Source organism: Drosophila sulfurigaster, chromosome 3 (assembly GCF_023558435.1).
Source record: "Drosophila sulfurigaster albostrigata strain 15112-1811.04 chromosome 3, ASM2355843v2, whole genome shotgun sequence".
Lineage (NCBI taxonomy): Eukaryota > Metazoa > Arthropoda > Insecta > Diptera > Drosophilidae > Drosophila > Drosophila sulfurigaster.
The window spans coordinates 50,372,491-50,394,077 of record NC_084883.1 but is presented as its reverse complement, the minus strand read 5'-3'; the positions used below and the strand labels follow the sequence as shown (position 1 = coordinate 50,394,077).

Sequence of the window (21,587 nt, the reverse complement as noted above, 5' to 3'; positions counted from 1 at the left end):
ACTTGGACACCTTATAAGGAAGGGAAGGAGTCGAAGCAGGAGCAGCAAACCGGACTTAAATATTTATGGCTTGCCATACTTTGTGCGATTATTTATGCCTCCCGTTTGTTTGCCAGTCCCCTTCGCATCGTTTCACGTCGCGCGACCAAGGGCAATATGACTCTATATACAATATATATATGGTACATCTGGCTGGCTGGCTGTATGTATATATGCACATGCAAATTATGCCGCAGGACGACGTTAAGTGAAAAATAGTCGCCGCCGCTCATTAAAATGTTTTATAAAAGACGCCGCGCCACACGTAAACGTTGAGATCGCGCATGTAATGAGTTGTAAACCATCAGCTAACAATTGTCGCATTCTCACTTTCAATGGAACTAGCTTAATGGATCGTAAGTCTTGATAGATAAAGCATAGATAGTTATGTTAAGTGAGGATTTTATTAAATTTGACATAGATTATTTCAATTGCCGCCTTTTCACATTCAATGAATAACTTACAGAAGTCTAGCTTAATGCGATGGACTAATCTTTACTTCACACATTTAATTGAAATTTAAAAAGGTCAATACAAATTTTATTAATTTGAAATAGACTGACAACAATATAATTTCAAACAAGATCAACAATCAATTGTCATTTTCATTGAATTCTTTTCCATGAACTGGCTTAATATGACTTAATTCGTGATATTAAAAGTAAGCTTCCATTTTATAAAGTTAATGGCTTTATTTAGTAGCAATTAATTATAATTTTGCAGCTGTCTGCCATTGATTTTCGTTCAAACACATTTTTTTGCAAGTGAATGTTAAGCCATGCTAATCCTTGAATTCTGAGAACTCGAGTCCTCTAAGGAATATTTAGGTTAACATTCAATGTGAATGGCTTTTGTATTAAACGAAATTCAAACAATGTCTTTACAATGTAATGAGTTCACACTTTCCCCAGCGAAACGCAAATTAATCCAGCGAAATGCTAAACAAATTGCTTAGCAAATTATTAAACGTGAATGTACTCAGTTCTTAACATTATTAGCATAGCATCAAAGTCATCTAGAACTCATCTAAGATGTGTACAAAGATTTTGCTAGGTGACAGAGCATAAAAAACAAAAGCAGGAACTACACTCGCATACTCAAAACATATTTTGGGAGTTGTGGTTAGTGTGTGTAACGTGTAACGGGATTTTGGCACGCCAAATTGTAGTTAGGCATCTGGAGCAGACTTTTGGCAGTAACTGTAAACGCCAAGCGGATCGACTAAAGAGAAGTTTTTGCCGCTGCTAATTAGCGGCCACAAAAATGCGACGCATCATGCTCATCATTCGCTACAACTACAAGATATACTATATATATAGGGTGAGCGATGGTTACAAGTATATCGCTTGTTATTATAGCGCCTCGTTCGTCACCTCCCCTGTGTTCGGCTTACCCCCCTCTGAGTGTGTGTGTGTGTGGCAGTTTTTCGTCAAGTTGACTGTGGTTAATTAGCAAGCAATATTGAGCGTTAATGCGAAATAAATCGCAGCAGCAACAGCAGAACAGAAAAACCTCGGCAAAAACTGTGAAAAGTAGAAGAAGCAGCTGAAGATGAGAAAGGGCAGCAGCTGGAGAAGAAGAAGAAGAAGAAGCAGAAGAAGTCGCTCACTTAATTATGTTGACGTTTATGGCAAAAGGCGAGCCACAGCTAGAGTTGAGTTGAGCATAACGACACCCCCACACACACACACAGACAGCGAGAACCCAACGGTAATCATTATTAATGATGACTTTTAGTTTACAAGCTAATTATTTGTTACTGTTACTGGCTGGCGAGGCCAAAAATGCCTCGCGGCCAATTTTGAAGATACACACTCAATTTTGGCTGCGAGACAACAGCAACAACAACAACAACAACAACAAAAAGATGCGAAGACATCGTCGATGGCATTGGCATTGGCGACTTTCGCCTTTGATATCATTTTAATTAATTTATTATAGCCATATCGTTGTCAGCTTTTGATGTCTTACTAATAGCACATTCTGTGTACATTTTGCATATTAATTTCTGCAGCTTATGCAATCAGCAAAACAGCAATCAAGAGAGCAAACTTTATGCCAAAGTCAAGTCACAACTTGTTTCGAGTTTCTATCGATTGTTGTGTGTACTTTGATTGATCTTTTGTCGGGTCAACTGCAGAATATTGTTGAAAATGGCCAAAAACATACTAAATGCCGTTATAATTGCCATATTGCTATCTAGCCATATGTAAATTTTATAAGCCGCTTAGACCGCAACAACAAAAAGCGCAGACAAGAAGCTAAACAAACAAATACAACTAAATGAATGAGTCTGTTGAACCATTTCCATATGAATATGCAATAACAACAGCAACATTTACAACAACAAATTTTACACAAAACAAAAAACAACAGCAACAGACACCCACATAAAAACTAAAGTTGGCCATAAATTAGACACGACCCCAAGCAAAAAACCAACAAAAAAAGAAGAGATTTCCAAACCGATTTGAAATTGGGTCAAAAGAATTGCGCAGACGTAACGCCAACGGAAATGAAGTGCGAATAAATTGAATAAATATAAATAAAAAGAGGTATTCGAAGCGAATTAAAAATACACTAACTGAAGAAGTGTGGCAATTTTGTCTGTCTTTAGTTTATTTTTATTCAAATACTTGAGTCATTAAGATGGCCAGAGAATGACTAAATTTGTATTCATAACATTCTTTCCCCTTTTTACTCAAAGTCTTTCTGCTATAATTTCATTGCTGCATAGAATTATCTTTTCATATTTTAATTTCAACAATTCGACAAGCTTTGCTTTAATCAAAAACATATTGAAGTATTTTGTAAACTCCCTGTGACACTAATTTTCTTACAAAAGACATACAAATAGCATATAAATGCAAATCCGAAATATCATTTCAAACATGTCAAAAAACAACACAGAAAAAGTGCTAATCAATTGGCCATCCGACAGCGATCAGTGTGTGACGAAATGGATATTGTTTTTATTTTTATTTGGCTTTGCATTTGCTATTAACAATTACGCAAACAAATACACGATGACAACGCGGCGACAACAACAAATGACAACAATAACAACAACAATGGGCCACAAGCTTTTTACAGACGGACGACACCAAAGTGCGTGGGAAGAAACACAAAAAACAAACCCAAAACAAAACAACAATGTGGACAAAAAGGTAAAACAAAAAAACAGTAGCAAAAATATAACAAGACTAAAGAGGAAAAAAAACGACATCAAAATAAAAAAAGAGTACATTCAACGACAGCGAAGAAATATTACAAAATTACAGTAACAACGATGACGGCAAATTAGATGCAGCACACACAGAAATTAAATAAAAATGCAATTAAAATGCACAGCAACCTGTGCAGAAAAGAAGAAAACCAAGCGGAGGGTGAGGGACTCGCTCACGTTGGGAATAATTAAAAACATTTTTTTTCTTCTTTTTTTCTTTTTGTGTGTGTGACACAAAACAAAAGCGAAAGTGTTGAAATATTTATGCAGAAAATGCACAAAAAAAAACACAACAGAAACAACAGAAATAAAAAGCGAGCAACGACAATAACAACAGTAAAGGTAGCAAACGGCAAGTGTCACCAGCCAACCAACAACAACCATAACAACAACAACAACAGCAACAGCAGCACCGAAAACTTAACAACTACAAACAGTCACAACATCGACCAGCGACAATGACTGCCACAACAACAACATCAACCGCGACAACAACGGCAACAACGACAACGATATCCAATCGCCGCAGCAGCAACAACAAGTCGCATTTTTATTCGCATTTTTCATAGCCAACTAGCTGTGCAGTATTATCTTTTTCTATGCCCGAGGGTTGCCTCCAAACTTTGCTTTTAGGCATTAAACAAACATCAGCTTGATGACTAATTCTAACTAACTAGCATTCGCTAGTTGCAATTAATTTGTAAGCTTCCTTCCAAAAATAAATATCAAATGTGGTTTGAGTTGTTTTGGGAAATTTTTTTAATATTTTATATATTCATTTTTAAATTTTTAAAAATAAGCTATGCAAAATTGAGTTATATTGTAACAAAACTAAATATTTTCTGTTTGCAATTTCTTAACAAGTTTTCGATTCTTAAAAGATATCAATTTTGATTTGAGTTGTCTAAAAAAATTTTCTGTTGAAAGCAATTACATTTTGAATTTGTAATACTTTATGACTCATTGCCTCTAAAATAATGTATTCGAAAGATGCAATTTCTTTACAAGTTTTCAATATTACAAAAAGTATTCGATGAATAGCATTTGTGATTTGTCTAAAGGCAATTTCTGCTGATAGCAACCTCCATTTTAATTTTCAATATTTTATGACCAATTATTGACATGAGAATAACCCAAAAAATGTACTTTTTAAAAACTTTCAAATAAAGCAACAAAGCAAAAAAGCTATTTGATATTTTGTTCACAAATTTTCTACAATAAAAAATTTCTATTGCTTAATACATATATGATTTTTTAAATATTTAAAATCTTAATATTGACAAAAAATAAACCTAACAAAGTTAAGTTGAAGTTTTAATATTGACCAAAAAAAAGGCAAATAAACCGAGTTACAGTACTAAACAAAATACATTCCGAATTACAATAGTTTTCAATCTAAAGAAACATTTCAATTTGTAGTATTTCACCTTTTATTATTTCATGTAAAAAGCAAAAAGCTTTAAAAAGTTTGAAAATGATAGTAATTTTTTTTGTGAACATCCACTTTAAATAGTTTGTCTACTAAGTGCACTTTTTACAACTTAATAATGCAGCACGCATATATTATTTCTCAAACACTTTAAGTGTTCGAAAAGAAAATATTTACGTTGTTGATGTTTACAGACAAATAGTGTATAATTGTGTTTGTCTGAGTTTTGAGCATTTGTATGTTAAACGTTGCATGAATTGTGCGACTAATTTTCGCCTTTATTTGGCCGTCGTTGTTATTGCTGTTGTTGCTGTTGCTGTTGGCGCATGCGCCACCGCCAGCAATTGCAGCTGTTGTCGTTGCTGTTGTTGTTGCCGCTGTTGTTGCTGCTGTTGCTGTTTGTCTGCCGATTGTCTGGCCTGAACCTCCGTTGTTGTTGTCATTTGGAAGTAATTAAAATGGAAATTGCATTCGCAGTTGGCCAGACGAAACAATGCGATGAACGAGTGTATTCATTGCTGTTGCTGTGGCTGTTGGTGTTGCTGTTACTGTTGCTGTTGTTGTGTATTCACATAACGAATGCTGAGGATGCTGGCAGTTCACAGCCGTTGGCTCAGTTAAATGCGCTAATAACTTTATTCACTTGGCTCTTGGTGTTGTTGTTGTTGTTATTACTGCTGGCGCGTTGGCGATGTTGCTGCTGGCATTGCAACATTTTGCCTCAGATTTCTATCAGCAACAACAGACAGTAGAAGTGGCAGCAGCAGCAGCAGCAACCGACTTGAGACAATCGCGCGGAAATTGCAAATGAAGTTGTTGCTGTTGCTGTTGCTGTTGTGGATGTTGCTGTTGTCGCTTATTATCAAACATTACTTTTATTGTCGGAGCCAAGCAACAACAACTGAATAACTGAACAACTGAACTGAACTTTTATGTGGCAACTAAATAAGTTTTCTACTACGTCACATGCCACGCAGAGTTCATGCGTGTGAAGGGCAAACAAAGCTCTTATCTAATGCTGTAATGTTAACCAACGCCGTACTCTTCCACTTGGTGTGAATTTTACGGCAGCAACTGTAACAGCAACAGCAACAACAATAGCAATAACAATAACGATGACGATGTCCGGCAGAAAAAGACAAAATTACCGCATTTTCATGGCGGTTTAATTTAATTTTGAATTGTAAGCAACAAACAAATACCATAAAAAACGTGACGTGATGGAAAAGGGGAAATCTGGGGAGGGTTTTTGTCTTAGGCATAAAGTTGCTCAAATGCGCTACAAATAAACTTTATTGTAGACTTGCCATAAACAGCATTGTTTTTAACTAATAGTATGATCCATTTGGTCCCACAAATTTGGGTCAGCATGGGAAATTCGAGAAGTTTTATGTGCTGGAACATGCAAGTTTTGAAAACTTTTCAAACTCATGAGGAAGTACAAATGAAATGAACTCTTATATTGTTATTAACGTTAAAGATAGTCAGAAGTTCTTGAATCGTTTTAATTAAATTCTTCTGCTCTTGTTGTCAGGCAATCAACAAGCCATCAATGTTAACGGTTCTATCATTTTTGGTGCCGGCACAAAAACATATGTATCTGGCCATTAAAGTCTCAATGAATGGCCAGCTAGCAAAGCAACAAAACAGAGAAGCAGCTGGAATTATTTATTAATAAACATAAAGAAAGCAACAACAAAATGCTTATGCTCCGTACTATAATAAATACTGCAGGCTTCCTCTTTCTCGCTTCTCTCTGTTCAGCCAGCGCTGACTAACTGACGGCATGCCAATTAAAATTCAAGTCGCATTGCCGCTTAATGTCATAATTATGAGCCAACTAAAGAGATTTACGTATTTTGTTTCATAACTTTGGCCCGGAACCTGTGCCAGGTCCAAACCCAAACCCTGCTCTGCCTTTGTGCGTGTCTTGTTGGCCAAAAAGTTGTTGTCTGACATCGATTATATTATGCGCAGATTGCTGGCCAAGGAGGAAGATGGACAGTGACAGTTGGCACGTCAACTTCTGGGCGTGAAATACAAAAGCAAAAATGCGATGCGTATAAATAAATATTAATAATTAAAACATCATGCAAGTCACAGGCACGTAACAGAAATAATAAATTTAATTAGGCAAATTAGCGGCAGAAATTAATAAAACATATATAATATGTATGTATTATATGTGAAACGCACAGACAAACAAAAAAAAATAGTTATGAAACAATTGCAACCGCACATAAAGGCAATTATTCAATTATCAAAGACAACAAGCGAAATGCACAAATAAAAATATCAAAATCAAATGAACCATTTATTTCATGCTTTCGCAGCAGTTACAGCAACAAAACAAAATATATATAATATGTTAAAACATCAAGTTTGAATTAATTTTGAGAGCAAAAAAAATGTTCATGATAATATTTATGGCAAAACCCTTGATGTCACCTTGGCAACAATTTCAAGTCCCCATTTGAAATCATGAGTAAATGTGAATATCAATTTGTATACACCTTCGGGCATTATCTGTGGCAACTTCTTATAGTTAATTACACAGCTCCTGAACTCATAATGTCCCTGGGGAATTTTATCATTAACAAACTCACTCCTTTTTGGTAAATTCGAACAGTGTGATACCGAGGCATAAAACATATCATCATAATAGTTTTCGATACCTTCTTTAAGGGTCGTTTTGGGGATTGCATATGGTATTGGTTTGAATTCATCGGCATTTCCATGTGGACTGCGATAAATTTGCAACTCACCCTGATGATTATTAAAATTTAACCTTAATTTTAACAGATTTAAGGAAGGAATACAAAATAAATACCACATCATCGTCGTTATATTCGAACATCCAGTAAATGTCACCACCACCGCTTATATCATTTGTTTTTGAATGTTCGATTCTTGTTTCAATCTTCAATTTGCTCTCGTCTTCGCTGTACGAACTGAGGGATATAAGCTCATACTTCCAATTTGCCTGAATTCAGGAAGTAGTTTAAACAATTATAATTGTTAATATTTCTAAACACTTACACTCTCTGATATTTTAAAGAACGCGAAGAGCAACGACCACAAAAGTGACTGCCAAATCATTTTTAATACTATTTAGCAAAATCGCATTAAACTCGCGCCTTTTATATAGATGCACCAAATCACTGATGTAAGCTTATCTCAAATCGAATAACACTAACAATAATTTACCTGCAGTTCACACGCCATTTTTGTGTTTAATAATTAATAACAATTACTTGTTTTGACATATTTCGTTTGTTTTTGCAAAAGATTATCTAATATTTATATACTTGGTTGGTACAAATCACCAGGAATGCGATTGTAAAATATTAAAGAACAGCTAGTAAATTTCTCATTGCATACTTTTGCGCACAATTGCAATTGGGACAACGGGTCGCATTAAATTTAAATACGCTTGAACATATGGTAGTTGCATTTAAAAGGCAAAAAGCCAATTGACCTGATGATTATGTCACACATACACATACACAAAAACACATATGGCTCAGGTTCAGAAATTTAATCAAATGAAAGCTAGAGGCAATTATGCTTTAAATACAATTAATTAATCATGAAAACACGCACACACACACAAGCACATAGAGTTATTTATCCACAGCAACTATGCTGTTATTTCAAGCGAACAGAGTTGGCATATATATTTTTCTTTTTGTGTTATTGTTTTTGTTGTTATTTGGTATTGTTGTTATACCCGCCATCCATAGGGTAGAAGGGTATTATAGCTTTGACATGCAGAGAAGAAGATTCTTCCAAAAAAAGTATATAAATATATTCTTCATTGCAGACCATATAGCCTTATCTTCCTTTGGTTGACAAGCTGGTATATTTAGATCGCTATGGTATATTTTGAATGCAATAGCCTTCAGTATAATCTAGTATTCTTGCGATATATTCATTTTATATATTTTAAGAATAAAACCGATCCAATAGACATTGAATTCATTACAATATTTTGCATGCGATAGTATATAGATATACCAAATACAGTATTTGGTATCTTTAAACATTTTTTTTGATATACATACTATATTGACATATTTTAAGAATATTATTAATCAGGCATATTTTAATTGCAATAGTATTTCGATATAACAAATAAAGTCTTCGTTAAAGTAGAGTATTTTTCGGTGTAAATTTGATGTATGTATATCGATATACCAAATATAGTGTTCGGTAAAATATAGTATTTTTATGTATAAATTTCATATATTTGAAGAATATCAATCTTGTATATTTTGCACTATTACGGTATATTTTCAAAGTAATAGTATATAAATATATTAAATGCGGTATTCGGTATATTTTAGGAATATGTAGCGGGTAACTTACAGTGGAGCACACTCTTCTTTCTTTCTTCCCCGTTTTGCTCTTGTTGCTGTTGTTGTTGTCGATGTTGCTGGTGCGGCTGTTGGGCTTGTGCCGCAATATTAACATATCCTGCGTGTTTAAGTAACGCATAAAATTATATCCTGATTGAATTGACCAGCATCGAGCTGCCATCGGAATCGCCGTTGTCGTTGCCGTTGCCGTTGCCATTGCCACTGACGTTGCCATTGCCGGCGACAGTGCACGTAAAATATGCGAATACCAATAAAGTTGGCAACGCAACGCAATGTTGCTTCTGCTGTTGCTGTTGCTGTGGAGCGGCTTTGGCAACGAGCAACTGCGGACATTATTGCTGCCTTTTGCAACTTTATTGTTGTTTTTGTTGTTGCTGTTGTTATTGTTTCTGTGTCGTTGCCGCGTTAAAATGCGCGCCCACGCACATAAATCACGTGCGTGAATCTCTGCAGCTGCTTGCGTGTGTGTGTGTGTTGGTGTGTGTGTGTGCGTGGTAAACGGAAAATCAGCAGACACCGTTGCTTGCTTGTGTGTGTGTGCTGTGTATTAACGGCCTATCGGCTGCTGCATATCCGACTGGACACCGGCTTCAGTTCAGTTTTATTATTATTGTTGTTGTTGTTGTTGTTGTTGTTGCTGTTGTCGCTGTTGCTCTTGTCGTTTGTTGCTCTTTCTGTTGGCTGTCGTTAGTGCTGTTGCTCTCATTGTTATTGTTGCTGTTGCTGTTGTTGTCGCCGTGCACACGTGTCAATGACAGCAGAGGACACATTTTCAGTGTCGTGTTTAATTAGACTTGGCCCAAGGGTGCACACAGTCCAACAGTCGAGGGAACCATCTGAAGCTCCACTCGATCCATAGTGCTGCGTTATTCATGGCACTAACACACACACACACTCACTCTCAGTGGTGGCCACAAACGAGTGTACTCACCGTTGTATACCCTCAAGGAGCTGAGAGATAATTCCACTGGGTGTTTTTAAGCATGTGGCGAAAGCAACAATAAATTGCTAGCATTTATTGTACAATTAAGCTGTAGTTATTATTTTTGAGTGCGAAAAATTTAGAAAGTAAACCATTTCAAGAGAGATGAATATTATATTTTATTATAATTTAGTAATAAACTTACAGTCACATTAAATGAAACCAAAATCTTTCCCTTACAAGTCTTATTTATTTTAGTAGCAACCAAATTAAAATTTAGGTTTATCACTAAAGAATTTGATTCTTAGTATTCAAAGTGATTTGAAGATAAAATAAAAACATTCAAACATATGAAATCAAAGCTTTTGTTTTAGTATTTATAATGCATCAAAAGCAATATAATAAAATATATATACATTATTTCTCTGAAAATGTTTATAAATCAAAATATGTAACAGAAAATTAAATTGAAGTACTTTCTAATTATGTAAAAGTCTTTTAAATATATTTTATATTTGCTCAATAAATATAATTTAATTGAAAAGCAAAAGTTTTGCCCGTATCAATTATGTCGTTTGTGTTCGCTATTTAAATTTTTTAGCTTTAACTTTTCTCTTCTTTCAACTCTTTTGTCAATAGTTATATTTTAAACCATGCATTCTTAAATGTTGAAAATGTTTACTTATGATATTTTTACTTAAGTGTTCATAATGCCTTTATATTCTTAATGAAAAAAAAGTCGCACTTTAAGAACTGTTGACAATTTTATAATGTTTTATATTTGTACTGAATTATTATTCAGTTGTAATGATTATCCTTTTGAAACTATAAGTAGTTGCTTGACTATTTGCCAATTTACTAGAGAATTGCAGCGTATTTGCCAGTCTACAATATTTCGTAGCAATACTTTTGTTTTTCCTTTTCAAGCTCAGACTTATTTGCAGAGTGAAAGCGTATAATCACTGCAAGGTCTCTGCACTGTTTCGCATATTACGCGAAGGGCATTTTTGTGGCAACCTTATATGTATGTAAGCGCGACAGGTGAGAGAGTGCTATATACATATGTACATATGTGCATATAGTTCGTGCATATGGAAAATATAGTATTTATGTGGGTTGACACATGATTTTACAGCAATTAAGTGCTGTTTGTAGTTGCCACGGGTGCAGCAGTTGTAGCAACTCAATTGTTTATTTGCGCTGTTCGTGGTGGTGTTGATTTACCGTTGCTCGTTGCGTGTGCTATAATTAAACTAAAAACAAAACTAACAAAATGTGAAACCACAAATGGGCGTATTTTATTAATAAATTGCGCGGTAAGTGGCGTGATTTGTTTGGGCCAACGCCTCGGGCATTGCGCATACGTCGCGTGTGACAGACCCGATTATATAGCGAACATTTTTTTGCACCAGCGACCAAATGGGCAAGTTGTGCTTGCACATTGCTTATCATTTAAAACGCATAAGTGGCCAAGTCATGTCAAGGCACAGCCTATCTAGCGTTTATGGGCCCTTAAAGCGCCAGACAAATCAAGCAGAGCAGCAACAGGGGGAAGAGGAGGAGGAAGCAGAGAAGGTGCGGTGAGGTGAGGAGGAAGCAAACGCAGTCAGTCAATGGGAAGCAGACGCACATCGCAATCCCAGGCAAAGTCAAGAGTGCTGCTTGTGCTGATGCCAATAGGCGAACGAACGCAATGCACAGCAACAACATCGTTGACAATCCCCATTCTCCTCTCCCTCTCTCTCTCACACACTCTCGAATTTCTGTGTCTTCTTCAGGCTTGGTCTCATTCCCAGTTCAACTTCAGGCTCGACCCAACTGCCATTTGCCATATGCCATATCCCAGAACGACGCATGCCGCGCTCTGTCATATGCGCAAATTAGTCGTTAGTCAACGTTTGGAGCTCACGATGGCTCGGCGCTCGCGAGAGTTTAATGACTTTGGCGTTAGATGCTCTCTACCATCGCATTCCCTCTTTTCATTCCCCTTCCCATTCCCCTTCCTCGTTATCGTCGTTGTCGTTGTCGTTGATGAGGCGCACGATAATGGCCCATGATGGTCGCGTTCTTGTCAAAGTCAACGCAAAATGGCAACACATCAGCGGCGCAGAACGGGGAATTGTGGGACAGTCATAGGCTTAAGCCTTTGCCTGCAGCCAGCAGCAGCATCATGCACTTCAATGCACATCCATAGTTCCGGCATGTACATAAATATAGCATAATTAGCATGTCGCTGCCATTCGCTCTCTCTCTCTCACTCTCTCGGTCTCTCTTTGTCTTTCTCCAAGTCACAACATAATGTCAACGCTTAGGCTTATGGGTTCCTTGACTCTCGCATAGAGAGTTGGCCTGGCCTGAGTTCATTTAATTTCACTTTGGCAGCCAGGTGAATCTTCATCTTCATCTCCGTCTCCATTTCCATTTTGCATTTGTGCATTGCCAACTCGTATCTCAATTTCAGTTGCATCTTTCGCATACGATGATGCAATCATCTCCTGCTGAATTAAGACCAAGTTTTATATGCGTTTTTCTTTTGCGCAACTTTTGCGCATCTAATGAGCTTGTAATACGTATGTGAGCTAATGAATTTGCTTAGGCAAAGGCCATTCATGTTTATCCAGGCAACATAATCTTATTTGACATCGTTTGCAACTTGCTCCCAGCTAATTGACAACACTTCTGTATGTGTGTGCGTGTGTGTGCTGTGGCTGCCACATGAGACTTACTTCACTTTCTTTCGGTGACAAAACTAAAACCAAAAATCTGATCTCATGTAATTTGTGTAGCAAGAGCATCTAAGCGGTAACTGTAGCAGTATCTCTAGATGTATCTCTGTATCTCCATATGTATCTGTATCTGTATCTGCAGCAGTTTTCACTTTCTATGCTGCAAAATGTTACCATGGCGACACTTGCTATGAAAGTGCATTTCTTTTCGTTTTATTTTGATTTTTTTCTGTGTTGTGTTAGCCAAGTTGAAGTGTCGTTAACCCAATTTGAAAGCATTTGGGCAAGAGCCATGCAAATGCAACTCCAACGTCTCGTACACCGTTTTTTTTTTCTCTTCTTTTTTGGTGCAGTCAGTGTATGTGTGCTTTGCTTTGCTTTTGGCATTGTGGCACGGAGACAGGTTGCAACTTTTGCTTTCGCTGGCCAAAGCCAAATAACCAAAGCCAAACAAAACAAAAGCAAACCAGTTCAGCGCAGTTCAGTTCGCCAAAAATAAAGCAAAAAAAAACACAGTTTGTTAACAGCCAACAGTTAACAGGCCTGGCTAACAGCACTTGCTCTTGTTGTTGTTTCATCTATTTTTGTTCGATTGCAGCATAGCAAAAAAAGAAACGAAACAATAAGAAAGCTACATTCGAGTTTGCTCGGTACCCAATTTCAAAAAGTACAAAATACTGCGTACCGCAAAAATACTAGAATATATATTGACCAGTTTTTGGTATATTGATTTACTATTATTGTGAAAAATATACCATAAAGTACACAATATACCATAATATCAAAAATACCATGAAAACTCCATTCGAGTGTGCTCGACTGTGAGATACCTGGTACCCATATTTAATATGCGCAAAACAGTGCAGTATTATTCTTAAAGTATACCAACTTTATATACCACAAAAATACTAAAATATACCAAAAGATGTTTATATTACATTGATGTACCATTACAGTGAAAATATACCAAAAAGTACAAAATATACTATATGCAAATATACCATAGACTACAAAATATTCTTATCCAAAGCAATTGAAAAAGACAAACAGTCCGACATGGTTATATATAATATAATATATCATTCGGCTAATGATACTTATCAAGAAAAGTGGAGTCGAAGAAAGCTCATTCTGACAGTTACATAAATTTCCTATAGGAAACCTACGTGTAGCAGGAATTAAAACAAAAGCGAGTAAGATGGCGACGCTGAGTCAACTGCCAGGTTTACAGCAGCCAAGTGTAGTGGAATGCCGTGTAGTGCAGTGTAGTTTTGGTTGCCATCTAATGACGTTGCTTTTGCAGCATGTTGCACCAATTAGCCGAACCGAGTAGTCGAGGCTAGGCTCACTTTGGCTTTGACTTATGGCCCCAGCTCGGCAATTAAGTTGGTAATTTTATCATGAACTTTGCATCTCTCTCTCTCTGCATTTGGTCAAGTGCAGAAGCAGCCACACACACACAGCATAAGAGAGACAGCGAGCGACTTAAAGAGCGAGAGAGCAAGCACTCAAAGATATAGTTTTGCCTTAAAAATTTTCAACTTATGAGCTATAATTGCTCTGCACTCTCTCTGCCTGGAGGGGGGAGACAAGCTTTGCCTTGCCTTCATGCTGCGTTGTCTGTATTCTCGACTTGCAACCGCACGAAATTGTTGCAAATTGTTTACTGCAATTTATCTTGGCCAAATATTTACGTAAAATGGCGAACACAGACGAACACACATACATACAAGCAATATTATTGCTGGCAAATTTATGTAAAACAAAAAATAGAATTTCGAACGCAATATCAACAGCAAAATGCTCTCTTCTTCCTCGCTCTCAGTTATCTGCATGCAATTAAGATGTAGGCGTATCATATACGATACGATATGTGTCACTTTGGTCTAGACTTGATCATAAATAATGTATAGCCAAGCAACAGCTTGCCGCTCGACCAAAGTCAATTGCCCCACTGTGCCCCATTGCATTGGCCAGGGATTGAACATTGGGCCCTCTGCTCTGTTCTGCTCTGTTCTGCCGCCTGCTGTTAGGCAACAAATTTTGCAGCTATTTCCAATGCACTCGGACCACTTGAATGTTGAATCAGTTGCAAATTGCAATGCGTCGGTCAAGCGCACCCCAATGGGGGCTAAAAATCTCTGAAGCACACTCCATGCACTTGGCCCAGTTCAACGAAAAGACCAAAAAAAGTGAAACGAAACGAAACGAACGTAAATGGATGCAAATGCTTTAAGCATACATTTTGACCCCCAACAGTAAAAGGATAATGCAAAAAGCCATTCGAAGAAGCTAACGAATTTTTCAATAATTTATTTCAATTTTCCCAATATAGAGCATCTATGATTCGTTGTAAGAAGTTGAGACTCAAAAAAGTTGCTTGTTTTATTTAAATGTTTGCGGCAGGTGCATTTTGTGGATGCGGCACTTAAAGCGCATGGCAATTTCCAGCAAAAGTGTAAAATAAATTGGCAAATATATGTATATGCGAAAAGCAAAAATGAAATTGATATGCAGCTATTGCTAGAGGGTAGTTTTCGGGAGGGGGAGAGAAGGAGGTGAAACGGACGTTCGGTCTGAGGTGGTTGGCTTCGAGGACATTGCCTTTTGTGTGTGTGTGTGCGAGAGAGTGCAATTTTTGAGTTGATTTTTGCCAATTTGCGCCAGCTGAGCATGTTGCAACAAAATATTAAAATATTCCAAGAGTGCGCAAAAGCTAACGAGATGGCACACATTTACAATTACACACACACACACTTGCATATGTATATCGATGAGTATAAATAGAGCTTAAAGCGCCAGCAGCAACAACACATTTCATATTCAGAATCAAGAGCCATTTTTAGTGGCTGGCAAATGTCAAAAAGTCACAACGATGTTTGCTTAAAACGTTAAGCACTGCCAATAAATTCTGTCTCAATCAATAAGGCAAGCTCGGCAAAGGGGAGTAAGGGGAGTGAGGGGAGAGTGGGGACAGATGCTGGCTGAATAGAAGCATTCGCACAGCACGTATCCATGCCAGATACAGATGCACACAACGCTACGACGCTAGCATTAGATAAATTCTCTCTGCTCAGCACTGCACACAGAAATATAGAGTGGGAGAGCGGGAAGAGGAGGTAGAGAGTTGAGGAAGAGACACGGGCAATGCGTGCCAAACTGACAGCCAACTCAATTGGTATAAAAATACGAAATTTACACAAATATGCGCTGCGTCGTCGTCGTCGTCTTCGTCGTCGTCTGCAAACTAGCCAATTCCTGCTGCTACTTCTGCTCTTGGCCACGGCTATGTCGAGCCTGTCAAACGCGTATCTTATCTTCATTTGCCAACAGGCCAAGCCAGACAGACAGACACAAACACAGAGGGGGAAGCGACTCACAGCGTCGCATTGAACTCAAATCTACTCGTAACAAGTAAGAATGCCACAGTTGAGAGTGCTCGACAATGAGATACCCGCTACTTAATGTGAATAAAAGCAAAACAATGTGGTATTATTCTTAAAATATACCAAATTAATGTACCGCAAAAATACCAAAAATAATAATACATTTGGTACTTTGATATACAAAATTAAAAATATACTTTTGAATAAAAGCAAATCAGTGCGGTATGTCTTTTAAATATAACATTTAACCCGATTTATCACAAAAATACTAAAAATATACCTTACACAATATTTGGTATGTTAGTATACTACACTCAAATACACCAAACAGTGCAAAATATACCATATTATTAGCCAAAGCATCTATAACCCGAAGAAAGTATGAATTTTTGACCTATACAAAAGTATTTCTTAAATAATCTCCAAAACTTTTACCTGATCGCAACCAAAATTGCAGGAATCATATTATTTCATTTACCAAAAATTGCTTGTTATTCGACTTTTATCTATTTGTGGGAGAACAATGCGGGAGGCAAAAAATTGAACCGCAAAAATTGTCGAAAATCTCTATCTCTTATAGTCCCTGAGATCTAGGTATTCATACGAACGGACAGACAGACAGACATGGCTAAATCGTCTTGGATGCTGAAGAATGTATATTCTTTATAGGATCGGAAATTACTCCTTCTGCCTCTTACATACATTTCCTGGAGACACGAAGTTATAAGTTAAAATACCCTTCTACTCAACGGGTAGCGGGTATAAAAATGCTGCAGTACTCGCACTCGCACTCGCACTCGTATTTGTATCTCTGTTAGCTGTATTCTGTTGCTGTTGCTTCGTTTTGGCCTTCTTCTATTAGCTGTCGGCCTTTTGTAACTTGTCCGAAATCATTTGGGCTATTTAACTTTTAAGACTAATTAATTACGAAACGACGAAATGAGCAATGTCTGTGTGCAGCACAGCAGCTGCCAACTGATATAGATATAGAGGTAGAAATAGCGTAGAGCAGAAAGGTAGAGAAAGGGAAAGAGACAGTAGTAGACTGCGGCCTAGGCTTTAGTATTAGGTAGCGTAGAGTGGCGTAGAAAAATACAACGAGTAATTTTCCATTTTCTTGAATGCTTTCCGCTTTGCCGTTGTTCTTGTTGCTTTCGGTTTTTAATTACTTGGCCTGGCCAAGTCAAGTGGCCAAAAACCCTGACGTCCGTGTGGATGCTGCTGCACTACTCACTTCTACGCGGTTGAAAGTTAAGCCTGTCGAAGCAGCTGCTTGTGAGGCAGGCAGGAAGGGAGACCTAGGCTGAAGGCAGTCAAGCCATTTCTAAATCTGCCACCTTCTCCTCTGCATCTCTTTGTCCTCCTCCCACACACACAACCTTTTTGCCGCAACACTTCTGCCACTCCATTAGCAACACCATCAGCATGACCATCAGCTAGCGCCTCGCATGTAATTGACGCCATCGTCGACATCGTCGACGTCGACGTTCTCTGTGAGAATTTTCTTTCCCTCTTTCCCATACGTCCGACTGAGTTCATGAACCTTGACTTGGCCAGCTTCAACACAGCGTTGGCCAGCATTAAATGTGGCCCGCAGCTCGTTAAAGTTTTTAGGATGCGCGCGTCTTTGTGTGAGTGATTTTAAGTGGCAGCCACTGGAAATCGGTAGCCAACAAAACATTTATGCTTACTTAAGTGGTCATAAACAATTTTGTATCCGTATCCCATGCAAGCATCATGCATGTGCTCGGGTTCGGATTCGGATTCGAGTTTAATGCCAATTCTCAGAGCTAAAAACTGATAATTAAACACAATTCATGTGATTCGTTGCTCTATTGTCTTGAGAACATTTATTTTTCTTTTTGTTTTTATTTCTTTATAAATAAAATTTACGTACGAATAAATGAGCGATTCAGTTGTTGATGGCTTAGTAAAGATTCTAAACATGAAAATGTCATTTGAAACAGAAGCGAAAGTAATTCAGTTGAAAATATAAACTTCAGCCATTTAAAGAAATCCTCTTCTAAACTTTAATTTTAAATCTTAATGAAAATAGTTAGAGCTGAAGCTCTGTGAATTAGTTTTTATCAAGAGAAAGTGATTCAATTGGCAATATCATACAAAATATTGAATATGAAGTAGTTTTTATTAAAATTCAATGGAAAATATAAAATAAGTTATCGAGAAGTTATTTATAAATGATCTTAAAGTCTTTTAAAATAGATATTGATGAAAATGGGAATAAACTAAATTCTCTGATCAATTTCTATAAAAGGAAAAATCAACTTTTTTGGTATAAAAGTTAAACTAACAAAGTTAAATATTTATAGTGTTATAGCTTAAAATTCTCTGCACTTATTTCGAATTAAAGAAAACAGAACAAAACAAAATAAAACTGTCATTAAAGTAAAGTTTGTTGTATTGCAGCTTCACTGTGCTTGACTTTTAATGCAGTTTAACTTGTTTCATTTCATTTTCGACTTATTTTAATCTCTCTCTTTCCCCTCGAACGCCTTCTAAATACATTTCTATTTTCGATTTAATGGCATTGTTTTCGCCTCTGTATTTATTTTTATGAAAGTATTTTTGTTTTTCTCTCTTTTCGTTTTGATAATTTTGTGATTAATTTATATGGCAGTGTTTTTGTTTGTTGTTGCTGTTTGTTGTTAATTAACAACAACGCGACGCAAGCGCGCAAACACGTCAATTGCCTGATTGAGAAATTGAGCCATTCAACTTGAACTCGGCTATTAGGCAAACGAGATTTTTGCGTCAAGTTGTTGTGGTTTGCTTTTGCTGCTGCCCAGTCAACTGCCATAAGCCAAAGAGCTAACGCTGTTGCTCTAGCTGTTGCTTTTGGTTTTTGGCTGCAGTCTTGGCCATCACTCAATTAACAGTTGCAGGCAAAGCTTAGCGGCCAAAACGAAAGCAGAGGAGGTGGTGAGGCGAGGCGAGGCGGGTCGATGGTGGCACGAGGCAATGAACGTCGCCACCGCCAACGTAATTGCTCTGGCGACGACGGCGACGACGACGACGAAAACTTGCCCAAAAAGCAAAGCCAACTGACCGCTCGCTCCCGCATCTTTCTACAGCTTCTGCCTCTCTTTCCCTCTCTCTCCCTCTCGCAGCTCCTGCTGCTCACACACATAATTGCACAAAATGGCGGCGATTAGCGTTTAATCAATTTGCCAGCCGTCGATGTTGTTGCTGTTGCTGTTTTATATTCTTGCGCGCAATCGTAAACTGGCACAAGGTCTGGTTTATACTGCCGTTGCATGCCCGAATGTATCTGTCAGATACAGATACAAATAAGATGTATGGCAGCACAGTGCCAGCGCAGTACGCATTCGTATCTGAATTCGAATTCACGTTATTTGGCCAAGACGCAAAGCGGATCAGTCGCCTTAATGAAAAATGCGTTGGCCGGCGGCGTCGGCTGGTTTTGAGTTTGACTTCGACTTGGACTCCGACTTCGACTGCGAGTTCGAGTTCATCAACTGCAAAACTCAACCTTGTCTCGCCAGCCAACCAAACATGTTTCCCTGCTCTCCCCGCGGCGAATCGCGATGGCAAATCCCCGCATGAAAGTTGTTATCGCTGTCACATTTCGACAGGCCTTGGGACCTTGGGCTACTACTGTTAGTCACAGCCACTTACTAGCTGACTAACTAACTAACTAACTGACCAAGTGTGGCGACTAGATTGCGACTAGGACAGAAGCCACAGAAGCTGCTCCCGTCTATCGGTCAGTAGCCCGTTACCTCGAAGTCGAGTCCTCCTCCTGCGTTTGTGGCCATTAAAAAATTGCGACATTTTTTATACACGATATTAAAAAGTACGTGTGTGCGTGTGTGTGTGGGGATTTTTATAGCATTCATTACTTTGAACGTTTCATCTCGTTTTCTCTTTCGCTTGATGTTTGCTTTTAATTATCAAATCATCACATGATCATTACCAAACTGACAAAAACGATAATGTTGACGACAACGATGATGGCGATGATGATGATGATGACGATGATGATGTTCATCGGTTTGCTGCTGACGAAGCGAAGCTTTAAGCGTCGCTACGAGCATTTCCCTTCTGGCCATTTGTTGTTGAAAGTAATTAATTTTTACAATTAATATTTTTTATGTTCATACCCGCAAAAATTAAATTTACACAGAATTTTCTATATATACCCTGTGTGTGCTGAACTGTGAAAAGGGTATGTAAAACTTTTGTGACATTCTGAGAATTGATTAAAGTAATTTAAGCTATCGAGAGTGTTTGATAGTCGCATCACCTGTCACATTGAGTTAATTTAATGGCAAATGCGAATTGCAATTACAATAAATGGAATGTTGAGAGAATCAAATTATTAAAGCTGTTAAATTGCCGGAATTATTAGCATTATACTATTGTCTCCATTGTACTTTGTTTACTTCTCACTTTCATTTACTTTGACTATCACTTTGTACGATGTTTTCTTCATTTCCCCGTCATTTGATGACTTTGGAGTTTTCCGTGCAATTGGCCACAGTTTGTGTAACAAAATTTGGCATCCTCTCTGCAGCAAACAATCTCTGCCTTTGCTATGCGCGTAATCAAATTGCATCCCTTTTACCCGACTATCGATGACTCGCAGCAGCAGCAACAGTCAGAGAGCAGAGAGCTCTATAAATCAGACAAGCAAATGCTTCATTGTTATCGTCAAAGCACAAAAAAGCTACAAAAAAAAAAGGTAGAAAAGAAAAACGAAATTCAGTTTTTAGCCTGAGACGTGGAGCCTTTCACCTTTCAAATTCAATTAACTGCAAAGCAAATGGCAAAGCCAATCACCCAAATTCGTAAAACGAATTGAAAAGCGTGGGATGCTGAGAGCTTGTTGTAGCCTGTTGTTGTCCCGATGCTGTTGTTGTTGTTGCTGCTGCTGCTACGCAAATATTTGCCATCAACATTTTTGTACGCTAATTTCCTTGGTAAATTTCGAGCTGACATCACGCGCGCAACGCATAAAGAGAGTGTGGTGGGAGAGAGCGGAGGTTCGATAGACATTTCAAAATAAAAAACCAAATTGTTGCAGTTGAGCTCACACACACACACACACACACAGCAGCAACAGCGAGTGAAAAATTTCGTCACATATTTTTGCGTAAATTGCCGGAAAATCGCAAATCATTGAAGATAAACATCGAAGTCAAGAAATGAACAGAAGCCGCCAAGCGGAGATGGATGCTGAACCAAATATCGAACAATGTTAAGCAAACACACACACACAGAGTAACACACACACAGTCACACAAATTTGGCAAGTTGTGTTTCCGCTTGCGCAAGAAATGGAGGGCAAAAAGAATTGGCGAAGGGCGAAGGCTGCACAACAAAAAAAAAAAAAAAACACAAGCTGCCAGATCAAACAGACTGAGCAGACAAACAGACAGACAGACAGACAGCGAGACAGAGACAGACAAAAGCGTCTGGCGGTTGGCGGCGGCTCAGTT

At 37.8% G+C, this 21,587-nt stretch overlaps 2 protein-coding genes across 3 annotated transcripts in view; one reads left to right on the top strand and one right to left on the bottom strand.

Moving 5' to 3' along the window:
- The window catches only part of LOC133840959 (mucin-2), a 126,432-nt gene that overhangs the window by 50,165 nt on the left and 54,680 nt on the right, over positions 1–21,587 (top strand). The window lies entirely within an intron of this gene.
- Positions 7,051–7,907, bottom strand: LOC133845475 (uncharacterized). The gene is made up of 3 exons (XM_062279942.1): positions 7,734–7,907; positions 7,525–7,677; positions 7,051–7,460 (listed from the first exon to the last, which is right to left on the bottom strand). Exons 1-3 carry the CDS (start codon positions 7,791–7,793, stop codon positions 7,119–7,121), a joined length of 555 nt encoding a protein of 184 aa, XP_062135926.1. The 5' UTR covers positions 7,794–7,907; the 3' UTR covers positions 7,051–7,118.

What these genes read in the sequence shown, in the direction of transcription:
- LOC133845475 (XM_062279942.1), bottom strand. Translation starts at nt 7,793, where the DNA reads ATGATTTGGCAGTCACTTTTGTGGTCGTTGCTCTTCGCGTTCTTTAAA. An exon ending in TCTTTAAAATATCAGAGAGT is followed by an intron (nt 7,678 to 7,733) that starts GTAAGTGTTTAG and finishes TCCTGAATTCAG; the next exon opens with GCAAATTGGAAGTATGAGCT. An exon ending in AATATAACGACGATGATGTG is followed by an intron (nt 7,461 to 7,524) that starts GTATTTATTTTG and finishes AATAATCATCAG; the next exon opens with GGTGAGTTGCAAATTTATCG.